This window comes from Bombina bombina, chromosome 7 (genome assembly GCF_027579735.1).
Source record: "Bombina bombina isolate aBomBom1 chromosome 7, aBomBom1.pri, whole genome shotgun sequence".
In the NCBI taxonomy this organism is placed as follows: Eukaryota; Metazoa; Chordata; class Amphibia; order Anura; family Bombinatoridae; genus Bombina; species Bombina bombina.
This window is the reverse complement of record NC_069505.1, coordinates 451471970-451486737: the sequence shown is the minus strand read 5'-3', so window position 1 is coordinate 451486737 and position 14768 is coordinate 451471970. Positions and strand designations below refer to the sequence as shown.

Sequence of the window (14768 nt, the reverse complement as noted above, 5' to 3'; positions counted from 1 at the left end):
AATTTGCAATTTTAAACCCACTACAGTCCCAGCCACAGCGTTTGCTGCGGCTTCACCTGTCCTTGGGGGTTATTCGTCACAAAAATAAGCCTTCCAGGAACGTTTTTAATGGCCACCAGACCCTCTCACATGAAGCTGCATGCACTGCATCCAAAAGAAACTGCGCAATTATGGCGCGAAAATGAGGCTCTGCCTACTAGAGTGAAAGGCCCTTCCTGACTGGAAAGGTGTCTAAACGACTGCCTGGCGCCTAAAAACGTTACCCAATTATTCTCAAATTTTAAAAACACTTCAAACCACATATAAATATCGAGTAAAGCAAATCGATTTAGCCCACAAAAGTGTCAACCAGTATATAGCCCATTAATAAGCCTTCATTCTGTTATGAGTCTAAGAAAATGGCTTACCGATCCCAAAGAGGGAAAATGACAGTCTTCTAGCATTACTCAGTCTTGTTAGAAAATGGACTAGTCATACCTTGAGCAGAAAAGTCTGCAAACTGTTCCCCCCAACTGAAGTTCACTGGGCTCAACAGTCCTGCGTGGGAACAGCAATTGATTTTAGTTACTGCTGCTAAAATCATACTCCTCTTTTAAACAGAACTCTTCATCCTTTTCTGTTTTAGAGTAAATAGTACAAACCGGCACTATTTTAAAATAACAAACTCTTGATAGAAGAATAAAAAACTACAACTAACACCACATACTCTTCACCATCTCCGTGGAGATGCTACTTGTTCAGAGCGGCAAACAGAATGACTGGGGGGCAGAGCCTGAAGAGGGGCTATATGGGCAGCTTTTGCTGTGCTCTTTGCCATTTCCTGTTGGGGAAGAGAATATTCCCACAAGTACGGATGACGCCGTGGACCGGACACACCAATGTTGGAGAAATAACTGCCCCTGAACTGAGAAAAGTCAAGCGTGCAGCTGCCAAGATGCCACTTGCCACCAGTTTGGCCATATTTCAGAGCTGCAACATCACTGGAGTGCCCAAAAGCACAAGGTGTGCAATACTCAGAGACATGGCCAAGGTAAGAAAGGCTGAAAGACGACCACCACTGAACAAGACACACAAGCTGAAACGTCAAGACTGGGCCAAGAAATATCTCAAGACTGATTTTTCTAAGGTTTTATGGACTGATGAAATGAGAGTGAGTCTTGATGGGCCAGATGGATGGGCCCGTGGCTGGATTGGTAAAGGGCAGAGAGCTCCAGTCCGACTCAGATGCCAGCAAGGTGGAGGTGGAGTACTGGTTTGGGCTGGTATCATCAAAGATGAGCTTGTGGGGCTTTTTCGGGTTGAGGATGGAGTCAAGCTCAACTCCCAGTCCTACTGCCAGTTTCTGGAAGACACCTTCTTCAAGCAGTGGTACAGGAAGAAGTCTGCATCCTTCAAGAAAAACATGATTTTCATGCAGGACAATGCTCCATCACACGCGTCCAAGTACTCCACAGCGTGGCTGGCAAGAAAGGGTATAAAAGAAGAAAATCTAATGACATGGCCTCCTTGTTCACCTGATCTGAACCCCATTGAGAACCTGTGGTCCATCATCAAATGTGAGATTTACAAGGAGGGAAAACAGTACACCTCTCTGAACAGTGTCTGGGAGGCTGTGGTTGCTGCTGCACGCAATGATGATGGTGAACAGATCAAAACACTGACAGAATCCATGGATGGCAGGCTTTTGAGTGTCCTTGCAAAGAAAGGTGGCTATATTGGTCACTGATTTGTTTTTGTTTTTGAATGTCAGAAATGTATATTTGTGAATGTTGAGTAGTTATATTGGTTTCACTGGTAAAAATAAATAATTGAAATGGGTATATATTTGTTTTTTGTTAAGTTGCCTAATAATTATGCACAGTAATAGTCACCTGCACACACAGATATCCCCCTAAAATAGTTATAACTAATAAACTAAAAACTACTTCCAAAACTATTCAGCTTTGATATTAATGAGTTTTTTGGGTTCATTGAGAACATGGTTGTTGTTCAATAATAAAATGAATCCTCAAAAATACAACTTGCCTAATAATTCTGCACTCCCTGTATACACCAGACAGTAAACTACATGAGAGAGCAGTAAGTAACTGTGTGCACAGCCCCAGCGCTTATAAACTAGACAGTAAAGAACATGAGATCGCAGTAAGTAACTGTGTGCACAGCCCCAGCGCTTATAAACCAGACAGTAAACTACATGAGAGCAGTAAGTAACTGTGTGCACAGCCCCAGCACTTATAAACCAGACAGTAAACTACATGAGAGAGCAGTAACTGTGTGCACAGCCCCAGCACTTATAAACCAGACAGTAAACTACATGAGAGAGCAGTAAGTAACTGTGTGCACAGCCCCAGCGCTTATAAAGCAGACATTAAACTACATGAGAGAGCAGTAAGAAACTGTGTGCACAGCCCCAGCGCTTATAAAGCAGACATTAAACTACATGAGAGAGCAGTAAGAAACTGTGTGCACAGCCCTGGCAGACTCTCACGTATTACTACTCACCCGCAGGGAGGGACCAATGTATTTCAGTCTGATGACTATTCATGTCATCTGTCTCATCCTCTTCCTTCACGTTTAAAAGCCCAGTGCCTGGGTTTTCCTCTAGACACCCTGTAATTACAGCAGGAGGTTACCTGATAAACCAGACAGTAAACTACATGAGAAAGCAGTAAGTAACTGTGTGCACAACCCCAGCACTTATAAACCAGACAGTAAACTACATGAGAGCAGTAAGTAACTGTGTGCACAGCCCTAGCACTTATAAACCAGAAAGTAAACTACATGAGAGAGCAGTAAGTAACTGTGTGTACAGCCCCAGCACTTATAAACCAGACAGTAAACTACATGAGAGCAGTAAGTAACTGTGTGCACAGCCCCAGAGCTAATAAACCATACAGTAAACTACATGAAAGAGTAGTTACTGTTTGCACAGCCCCAGCACTTATAAACCAGACAGTAAACTACATGAGAGCAGTAACTGTGTGCACAGCCCCAGCACTTATAAACCAGATAGTAAATTACATGAGAGAGCAGTACGTAACTGTGTGCACAGCCCCAGCGCTTATAAACCAGACAGTAAACTACATGAGAGAGCAGTAAGTAACAGTGTGCACAGCCCCAGCAGACTCTCACGTATTACTACTAACCCGCAGGGAGGGACCAATTTATTTCAGTCTGATGACTATTCATGTCATCTGTCTCATCCTCTTCCTTCATATTTAAAAGCCCAGTGCCCGGGTTTTCCTCTAGACACCCTGTAATTACAGCAGGAATTTACCTGATAGTACACAGTACAGGGTGTAACATAAACTTATATAACAGAAGTCTGTATATTTAATAGCCCAGTGCCGGGTTTTTCTCTAGATGCCCTGTAATTACAGCAGGAAGTTACCTGATAGTACAGTACAGGGTGTAACAAACATATATAACAGAAGTCTGTATATTTAATAGCCCAGTGCTGGGATTTTCTCTAGACACCCTGTAATTACAGCAGGAGGTTACCTGATAAACCAGACAGTAAACTACATGAGAGAGCAGTAAGTAGCTGTGTGCACAGCCCCAGCGCTAATAAACCAGACAGTAAACTACATGAGAGAGCAGTAACTGTGTGCACAGCCCCAGCACTTATAAACCAGACAGTAAACTACATGAGAGAGCAGTAATTAACTGTGTGCACAGCCCTAGCCCTTATAAACCAGACAGTAAACTACATAAGAGAGAGCAGTTAGTAACTGTGTGCACAGCCCCAACGCTTATAAAGCAGACAGTAAACTACATAAGAGAGCAGTAAGTAACTGTGTGCACAGCCCCAGCACTTATAAACCAGACAGTAAACTACATGAGAGAGCAGTAATTAACTGTGTGCACAGCCCTAGCCCTTATAAACCAGACAGTAAACTACATAAGAGAGAGCAGTTAGTAACTGTGTGCACAGCCCCAACGCTTATAAAGCAGACAGTAAACTACATAAGAGAGCAGTAAGTAACTGTGTGCACAGCCCCAGCACTTATAAACCAGACAGTAAACTACATGAGAGAGCAGTTACTGTGTGCACAGCCCCAGCACTTATAAACCAGACAGTAAACTACATGAGAGAGCAGTAACAGTGTGCACAGCCCCAGCACTTATAAACCAGACAGTAAACTACATGAGAGAGCAGTAAGTAACAGTGTGCACAGCCCCAGCACTTATAAACCAGACAGTAAACTGCATAAGAGAGAGCAGTTAGTAACTGTGTGCACAGCCCCAACGCTTATAAAGCAGACAGTAAACTACATAAGAGAGCAGTAAGTAACTGTGTGCACAGCCCCGGCAGACTCTCACGTATTACTACTCACCCGCAGGGAGGGACCAATGTATTTCAGTCTGATGACTATTCATGTCATCTGTCTCATCCTCTTCCTTCACGTTTAAAAGCCCAGTGCCCGGGTTTTCCTCTAGACACCCTGTAATTACAGCAGGAATTTACCTGATAGTACACAGTACAGGGTGTAACATACACTTCTATAAAAGAAGTCTGTATATTTAATAGCCCAGTGCCGGGTTTTCCTCTAGATGCCCTGTAATTACAGCAGGAAGTTACCCGATAGTACACAGTACAGGGTGTAACATAAACTTATATAACAGAAGTCTGTACATTTAATATCCCACTGCCGGGTTTCCCTCTAGACACCATGTAATTACAGTAGGACGTTATCTGTTATTTCTTATGTTCATATAATTAAAGACAGTATAATTAACAACATAGCTCTACATTACTGCATGCCTGTCATGTAAAACTATAATTTAATGATATTGACTAGTATAACAAAGTTATATTAACATATATATCTATGTTATCACTAATTTACAAAACAAGCTAACATAAATACACTTTAATGTATATGCAATACTTAAAGCTTTATGCAATATACATGCACAACAGTTTAAAAATTGAATATCAATGCAAGGCCCGACTTCATTATATCAACAATGTTTGAAATAAAATGCATGGCCATATAAATTAAAATGTAGATAGATATTTTTGCTTGATGTATTTATTATTTTAAATATAAATATATATATTTATTTAAAATAGATATTAATGTTATAAAAGACAGTTGCAGTATAATTATAGTATCACATAACTGCATGCCAGTTATGTAATAATACAATTGTTATACTACTGCTTTTTGTAAGATGAACATCAAATTTTAAAATATATATATTTATGTTTAAAATAAATACAAAATCTCAAAGAAAAATAAATACATATTAATTTATATAGAATGGTTAAAAGAATATGCATCATACATAAGAATGCATAATATTTTAAAAATTGTAGATAAATGTACCCCTAAGCTGCACAAACCTAATCAACCCTAATATTGGTATAGAGGGTGGTTAGGAGATTAAGGCCTAAACCGCCACCTCCCAATGCAAACTAGAACTACACTAACAACTAATCCCCCCTATAAACTACCCTCTTCAAAACTAATCCCCTAAATTACAAAAAAAAATCTATATTAAAATAAAAATTAAATCAATAAATAAGTTATATAAAATAATAAGCTACAGTATCCAAAATGAAAAAAACAACAACAACATTATACCTAACACTAAACTACATGCCCCATAAAATAAAAAACACACATAAAACAAACAAACAACCTAAACCCTAACAAAATAAATTACAATATCCCTTAAAAGGGCCTTTTGTAAGGCATTGCCCAAAAGTGATCAGCTCTTTAGCATTTAAAAATCAATAACCCCCTACAATACAAATAATTCACAAATAACAAAATCTAACTCAAAAAGAAAAGTTAAAATAATAAAAATAAAAAAAGCCCTAATTAACGCCAAAAGTGGTATACAACCAAGAAAACCAAATACACATTATAGTAACTACAGAGCATTGTGACTATAAACAATAACAAACCCCAGATTTAGTGCTCCCTATATGTGACCAAGAACACAACATACACATTATAGTAACTACACAGCTCTGTGCTTATAAACCTTATTAAACCCCTGATTTAGTGCTCCCTGTATGTGACCAACAGCACCACATACACATTATAGTAACTACACAGCTCTGTGCCTATAAACCTTATTAACCCCCTGATTTAGTGCTCCTGTATGTGACCAACAGCACCACATACACATTATAGTAACAACACAGCTCTGTGCCTATAAACCTTATTAATCCCCTGATTTAGTGCTCCTGTATGTGACCAACAGCATCACATACACATTATAGTAACTACACAGCTCAGTGCTTATAAACCTTATTAAACCCCTGATTTAGTGCGCCCTGTATCAGGTAAAATTCTTACATAAATTATGTTTTCTTTCATGTAATTGGCAAGAGTCCATGAGCTAGTGACGTATGGGATATCAATACCCAAGATGTGGAACTCCACTCAAGAGTCACTAGAGAGGGAGGGACAAAAATAAACAACAGCCAATTCTCGCTGAAAAAATAATCCACAACCCAAAATATAAGTTATTCTCATAATGAAAAGAAAAACTTAAAACATCAGCAGAAGAATCAAACTGAAACAGCTGCCTGAAGAACTTTTCTACCAAAAACTGCTTCTGAAGAAGCAAATACATCAAAATGGTAGAATTTATTAAATGTATGCAAAGAAGACCAAGTTGCTGCTTTGCAAATCTGATCAACTGAAGCTTCATTCTTAAAAGCCCACGAAGTGGATACTGATCTAGTAGAATGAGCTGTAATTCTCTGAGGCGGGGCCTGACCCGACTCCAAATAAGCTTGATGAATCAAAAGCTTTAACCAAGAAGCCAAGGAAATAGCAAAGGCCTTCTGACCTTTCCTAGGACCAGAAAATATAACAAATAGACTAGAAGTCTTCCAGAAATTTTTAGTAGCTTCAACATAATATTTCAAAGCTCTTACCACATCCAAAGAATGTAAGGATCTTTCCAAAGAATTCTTAGGATTTGGACACAAGGAAGGGACAAAAATTTCTCTACTAATGTTGTTAGAATTCACAACTTTAGGCAAACATTTAAATGAAGTCTGCAAAACCGCCTTATCCTGATGAAAAATCAGAAAAGGAGATTCACAAGAAAGAGCAGATAGCTCAGAAACTCTTCTAGCAGAAGAGATGGCCAAAAGGAACAACACTTTCCAAGAAAGTAGTCTAATGTCCAAAGAATGCATAGGCTCAAAAGGAGGGGCCTGTAACGCCTTCAAAACCAAATTAAGACTCCAAGGAGGAGAAATTGATTTCATGACGGGCTTAATACGAACTAAAGCCTGTACAAAAAAGTGAATATCAGGAAGTTTAGCAATCTTTCTGTGAAATAAAACAGAAAGGGCAGAGATTTGTCCCTTCAAGGAACTTGCAGACAAACCCTTATCCAAACCATCCTGAAGAAACTGTAGAATTCTAGGAATTCTAAAAGAATCCCAAGAGAATTTATGAGAACACCAGGAAATGTAGGTCTTCCAAACTCGATAATAAATCTTTCTAGAAACAGATTTACGAGCTTGTAACTTAGTATTAATCACTGAGTCAGAGAAACCTCTATGACTTAATACTAAGCGTTCAATTTCCATACCTTCAAATTTAATGATTTGAGATCCTGATGGAAAAATTGACCTTGAGACAGAAGGTCCGGCCTTAACAGAAGTGGCCAAGGTTGGCAACTGGACATCCGAACAAGATCCGCATACCAAAACCTGTGTGGCCATGCTGGAGCCACCAGCAACTCAAACAATTGTTCCATGATGATTTTGGATATCACTCTTGGAAGAAGAACTAGAGGCAGGAAAATGTAAGCAGGATGATAACACCAAGGAAGTGTCAGCGCATCCACTGCTTCCGCCTGAACATCCCTGGACCTGGACAGGTATCTGGGAAGTTTCTTGTTTAGATGAGAGGCCATGAGATCTATCTCTGGAAGACCCCAAATCTGAACAATCTGAGAAAATACATCTGGATGGAGAGACCACTCCCCTGGATGTAAAGTCTGACGGCTGAGATAATCCGCCTCCCAATTGTCTACACCTGGGATATGCAACGCAGAGATTAGACAGGAGCTGGATTCCGCCCGAACAAGTATCCAAGATACTTCTTTCATTGCTTGGGGACTGTGAGTCCCACCCTGATGATTGACATATGCCACAGTTTTGATATTGTCTGTCTGAAAACAAATGAACGGTTCTCTCTTCAACAGAGGCCAAAACTGAAGAGCTCTGAGAATTGCACGGAGTTCTAAAATATTGATTGGTTATCTCGCCTCTTGAGATTTCCAAACCCCTTGTGCTGTCAGAGATCCCCAAACAGCTCACCAACCTGCTTCAGGAAAGCCTGAGCTTTTACTGGATTTATCAGTGTTAATTTTGACGGCAAATTTCAATTTAGTAGTAGTTTTAGTCTTTTGACTAAAATGCCATTTTAGTTTTAGTCTTATTTTAGTCATCTGAATTGTTTTAGTTTTAGTCTAGTTTTAGTCGACTGAATCTCCAGTAGATTTTAGTCGACTAAAATCTAAGGGGTTTAGTTAAAGTGTAATGCATTATTTGAGCATTTCTCTATAATTTGCAAACTGATTATATACTCCAGGAGTAAACATAACACCTGTTAATATTTATGGTATTAAGGTTTAAACATGCAATATAGACACAGATTTAGCTGTTGTGATATGTAACATCTTTATTAAACTTAAAATTAAATAAAACCAAGTTTCATAAACAAACAGAAGTGCAACTTTAAAATATAAAAAATCAAAACTGTAAACTGTATTGGCTGTATTGCACATATTACCTAATATAAAAACTTTAACAGTTCTCTGTTAATAATTAAAACAGGTATCAAGTAACTCAACACAACAAAAAGTTTCTGCAGCTAGCACAGGCATAACAAACCCATATTCGTGGTTTATGCTTATTTCTATAGGAGGAATCAATTGATTGTTCACAGATTCGTAAAATTTTCGGCAAAGATTAGCACTGCTCTAGAACTTCCAAACTCATTATATACTCCTGGAGTAAAGGTTTATTAACCTGTTTTTATTTGTGGTATTAAGGTTTGAACATGCAATACAGATCTAACAGATTTAACAGTTGTGGTATAGAACATGTCTTTATTTATCTTAAAATTTAATAAAATTAAGTTTCGTAAATTTTACAAAAGAGAAGTAATTGGATATGGATTGATTATAACACCTTGCATAAAATGTTTTTGTCAGCAAATTTTGATTTAGTTTTAGTCATAGTCTTTTGACTAAAATGTAATTTTGATTTAGTTTTAGTCATAGTCTTTTGACTAAAATGTCATTTTAGTTTTAGTCGTATTTTAGTCATCAGAATTTCTTTAGTTTTATAGTCATTTTAGTCGACGAAATTATCACTGGCTGGGATACGCGAGAGAAAAAAAATCTTCTCACAGGAGGTCTTACTCTGAATCCCATTTGATACCCTTGAGAGACAATGCTCTGAATCCATTGATTTTGGACAGAATTTATCCAAAAATCCTTGAAAAACCTTAATCTGCCCCCTATCAGCTGAGCTGGAATGAGGGCCGCACCTTCATGCGGACTTAGGGGCTGACTTTGGTTTTTTAAAAGGCTTGGTAAATTCTAATTTGAGGAAGGCTTCCAATTGGAAACAGATTCCTTGGAGGAAGGATTTGATTTTTGTTCCTTATTTTGACGAAAGGAACGAAAACGGTTAGAAGCCTTAGATTTACCCTTAGGTTTTTTATCCTGAGGCAGAAAAAAACCCTTTCCTCCAGTAACAGTTGAAATAATAGAATCCAACTGAGAACCAAATAAATTATTACCTTGGAAAGAAAGAGATAATAATCTAGACTTAGATGTCATATCAGCAATCCAAGATTTAAGCCACAAAGCTCTTCTAGCTAAAATAGCTGAAGACATGGATCTAACATCAATTTTGATAATATCAAAAATGGCATCACAAATAAAATGATTAGCATGTTGCAGTAACCGAACAATGCTAGATATGTCAGAACCCAATTCTTGTTGCGCTAAATTCTCCAACCAAAACGTTGATGCAGCCGCAACATCAGCCAAAGAAATTGCAGGCCTGAGAAGATGACCTGAATATAAATAGGCTTTCCTTAGATAGGATTCAAGTTTCCTATCTAAAGGATCTTTAAAAGAAGTACTGTCTTCCATAGGAATAGTGGTACGTTTAGCAAGAATAGAAATAGCCCCATCAACTTTGGGGATCTTTCCCCAAAACTCTAAAGACATTGCTGGTAAAGGATACAATTTGTTAAACCTTGAAGAAGGAATAAAAGGAGTACCTGGCTTATTCCATTCCTTAGAAATCATATTAGAAATAGAATCAGGAATAGGAAAAACTTCTGGACTAACCACAGAAGGTTTAAAAACAGCATTTAAACGCTTACTAGTCTTAATGTCAAGAGGACTAGCTTCCTCCATATCCAAAGTAATTAACACTTCTTTTAACAAAGAACGAATATACTCTATTTTAAACAAATAAGTAGATTTGTCACTGTCAATATCTGAGGAGGGATCTTCTGAATCAGATAGATCCTCATCCAAGGAGGATAAATCATTATGTTGTCGGTCATTTGAAATTTCATCAGCTTTATGAGAAGTTTTAAAAAGACCTTTTACGTTTATTAGAAGGACGAAATGCAGACAAAGCCTTCTGAATAGAATCAGTAACTAATTCTTTAAAATTCATAGGTATATCATGTACATTAGAAGTTGAAGGAACTGCAACTGGCAATGTACTATTACTGATGGATACATTATCTGCATGTAAAAGTTTATCATGACAACTATTACAAATGACATTCAGAGATATAATTTCCACAATCTTACAACAAATGCACTTAGCTTTGGCAGAACCGATGTCAGGCAGCAACGTTCCAACAGATACTTCTGAGGCAGGATCAGATTGAGACATCTTGCAAAATGTAAAAGAAAAATCAACATATAAAGGAAAATTATCAATCTCCTTATATGACAATTTCAGGAATGGGGAAAAAAATTCAAACAGCATAGCCCTCTGACATAGAGAAAGGCAAGAGGCAAACAGCAATGGGGTATAAAACTAATGAAAAAAATGTGGCGCCAAGTATGACGTACAACGTAAGAGAATTTTTTTTGGTGCCAACAATCTCCGGAAATGACACACTTGCGTCACTAACGACGCAACCGTGTGTAAGACTTCCGCGTCAACTACGACGCCGGAACTGACGAACTTGCATCAACGGACGTACTTTTTGCGCCAAAAAATTCTCACGCCAAGATTGATGCAAAAAAGTCTAGCATTTGGCGCACCCGCTGGCCTAATGCTGCCCGCAATTTGAAAGAGTAAAAAGTAGTCAATTTGAAAAAAGACTAAACCCCAGGTAAGAAAAAAATATTTCTTAATATGTTTTATTTCCCAAATATGAAGCTAACAGTCTGCACAAGTACAATACATATAGTTAGAACTTTATATAAATGCATAAAGTGCCAGACCATAGCTAGGGTGACTTAAGTTATAAAAAACATACTTAACAAAAAGACACCCATCCACATACAGCAGATAACTGTTTCAGTACTGGTTTGGCTATCCGTAGAGGTAATGGTATATGAGAGTATATTGTCGATCTGAAAAGGGAGGTAGGAGATGAATCTCTACGACCGATAACAGAGAACCTATGAAATAGAGCCCTGTTAGGGAAATCATTACATTCAATAGGTGAAAATCCCTTCACATCCCTCTGACATTCGCTGTACTCTGAGAGGAATCGGGCTTCAAAATGCTGAGAAGCGCATGTCAACGTAGAAATCTTAGCACAAACTTGCTTCACCACCTCCATAGGAGGCAAAGTTTGTAAAACGGAATTGTGGGTGTGGTGAGGGGTGTATTTATAGGCATTTTGAGGTTTGGGAAACTTTGCCCCTCCTGGTAGGATTGTATATCCCATACGTCACTAGCTCATGGACTCTTGCCAATTACATGAAAGAAATAGTAACTACACATCTCTGTGCCTATAAACCTTATTAAACCCCTGATTTAGTGTGCCCTGTATGTGACCAACAGCCCCACATACACATTATAGTAACTACACAGCTCTGTGCATATAAACCTTATTAACCCCTAATTTAGTTCTCCCTGTATATGACCAACAACACCACATACACATAGTAACTAAACAGCTCTGGGCCTATAAACCTTATTAACCCCGATGTAGTGCTCCCTGTATGTGACAAACAGCACCACATACACATTATAGTAACTACACAGGTTTGTGCCTATAAACCTTATTAAACCCCTGATTTAGTGCTCCCTGTATGTGACTAACAACACCACATACACATTATAGTAACTACACAGCTCTGTGCCTATAACCTTATTAACCCCGATTTAGTGCGCCCTGTATGTGACCAACAGCACCACATAGACAATATAGTAACTACACAGCTCTGTGCCTATAAACCTTATTAACCCCTGAATTAGTGCTCACTGTATGTGACAAACAGCACCACATACACAATATAGTAACTACACAGCTCTGTGCCGATAAACCTTATTAAACCCCTGATTTAGTGCTCACTGTATGTGACCAACAACCCCACATACACATTATAGTAACTACACAGCTCTGTGCCTATAAACCGTATTAACCCCTGATTTAGTGCTCCCTGTATATGACCAACACCACATACACATTATAGTAACTACACAGCTCTGTGCCTATAAACCTTATTAACCCCCTGATTTAGCGTGCCCTGTATGTGACAAACAGCACCACATACACAATATAGTAACTACACAGCTCTGTGCCTATAAACCTTATTAAATCCCTGATTTAGTGCTCTCTGTGTGTGGCCAACAGCACAACATACACATTATAGTAACTACACAGCTCTGTGCTTATAAACCTTATTAAACCCCTGATTTAGTGCTCCCTGTATGTGTAACAACCTGGTTACTGTAACAATGATTATTCTAAAATCTGGAGGTTTAACCCACTATTTATCTTTAACAACTGAATATAGCGTTTATATATGAGTTTTGTTACACAAAGGAAACCAGGGTATGTATGGAGGTTACCCTTGTGAAATAATATATGCCGTTTGTGGATCTAGTTATTGCACAGAGGTTAGCAAATAACTTATCACACGGACGGCGAAAGTAAATGAGAGCTGCTAAATAGAGCGGAGGAAGTATAACTGTAGCTTCTCACTACGGAGGAATATAAGAGATTGAGACGAGCGGTCACAGTAGTTATTAAGTGGAAACTGCAGACTTGAATATACAAGAGGAACCTGAGACCAGTATATTGGAGCAATCTGACCTGAATCCCTAATGTCCGGTGACTTCTATGAAGAGAGGCGGCTCGTGTCTCAGGCAGCGTGTAGGGAGGCTGACAGCGTGTGCGGCACAGAGAGAAGCTGGCGTCTGTATCTGATGAGGTAGTTTGTGGAACGCTTCATCGGCACACAGCTGATACATTCAGTGAGTAGCGGAGATGACAGCAGGAAGCTGTGATTCACTCCTCGGAATGAGGATAGCAGGGAAAGGCAAGTTTGTTGTTAATCTTGAAACAGTGTTCACTGCAGAGAGATTCTCAATTAACCAGCAATGAAGGCTGAGAGGAGGCAGTTTAAATAGGCAGGTTGGCTTAAAGAGACTGGAATAAATGCAGGTTAGAGGCAGTTAAACCTTACATAGCCCCCCCCCCCCCTTAAAGAACCACAGCGAGGTTCAAGGTCTGGGTCGGTCCGGGTTACGTCTATGGTAAAGGGAAACCAACCTAGGAGCAGAAACATTTGAAGCAGGCTCCCAGGAATCATTCTCATGACCGAAACCCTTCCAATGTACCAGATAAAAAAGAACTCCCCGGCGGATGCGGGAATCCAAAATGCTATGCACCTCATACTGTACATCAGGATCAACCGCAAGGGTAGTGTCCATCTGTGCAGGGACAGCGGGTGGAGAGACACAAGGCTTAATTAAAGAGACGTGAAACGTCGGGTGAATCTTGAAAGAGGATGGAAGTTGTAAGGTCATAGTGACCTGATTATTCACTCGGAGGATAAGGTATGGCCCGATATACAGTTTGCCCAGTTTCCTACAGGGGTATGAAATTTTGAGTTTTTTTGTGGAAAGCCAGACATATTGTCCCACTGAGTATTGGGGGTTAGCCCGATGACAAAGATTGTAATACTTCTGTTGAGAAGACTGAGCCTGGAGAATGTTGTCAAGTACAGTAGAAAAGGTGGCCGAGATATCGTTTATGAGGTCATTAACTTGAGGACAAGGTGTATCAATCTTTGGGAACAAAATTTTTTTTTTGGGTGTAACCCATAATTAATGAAAAAGGGACTATAACCGGTTGTAGAGCTTTTGTTGTTATTATATGCAAACTCAGCAAGGGGTAAGTAGGTAGCCCAAGTGTCCTGTTGTTGAGAGCAGAAACAGCGTAAATCCTGCTCAAACCATTGGTTGACCCTCTCGGTCTGCCCATTTGTCTGGGGGTGGTACGAGGTACTAAGCTTCTGGTCGATGTGTAGTGCCTTACAGAGGTGCTTCCAGAATCTGGATGTGAACTGTGATCCCCGATCACTGATGAGTACCTTAGGTATACCATGAAAACGTATGATATTCTGGAGGAACAAATCACAGGTCTGTTTCGAAGTAGGTAAGGATGTGATGGGAATGAAGTGTGCCATTTTTGAAAAAAGATCAGTGACAACTAATATGGTGGTATAGCTGCTTGAGACTGGGAGGTCGACCATAAAGTCCATTGACACAACTTCCC

At 39.1% G+C, this 14768-nt stretch overlaps 1 protein-coding gene across 6 annotated transcripts in view; it reads right to left on the bottom strand.

Moving 5' to 3' along the window:
- Window positions 1-14768, bottom strand: part of LOC128666689 (uncharacterized) — a 257961-nt gene that overhangs the window by 196648 nt on the left and 46545 nt on the right. For 5 of the 6 annotated variants that reach the window (XM_053721418.1, XM_053721417.1, XM_053721422.1 and 2 more), the window contains 3 exons: window positions 4338-4445; window positions 3147-3254; window positions 2503-2610 (listed from right to left, as the gene is read on the bottom strand). In XM_053721418.1, the coding sequence (XP_053577393.1) occupies window positions 2503-2610; window positions 3147-3254; window positions 4338-4445 (324 nt within the window). The remainder of the gene's footprint in view (window positions 1-2502; window positions 2611-3146; window positions 3255-4337; window positions 4446-14768) is intronic. The other variant, XM_053721423.1, reaches the window with a different exon arrangement.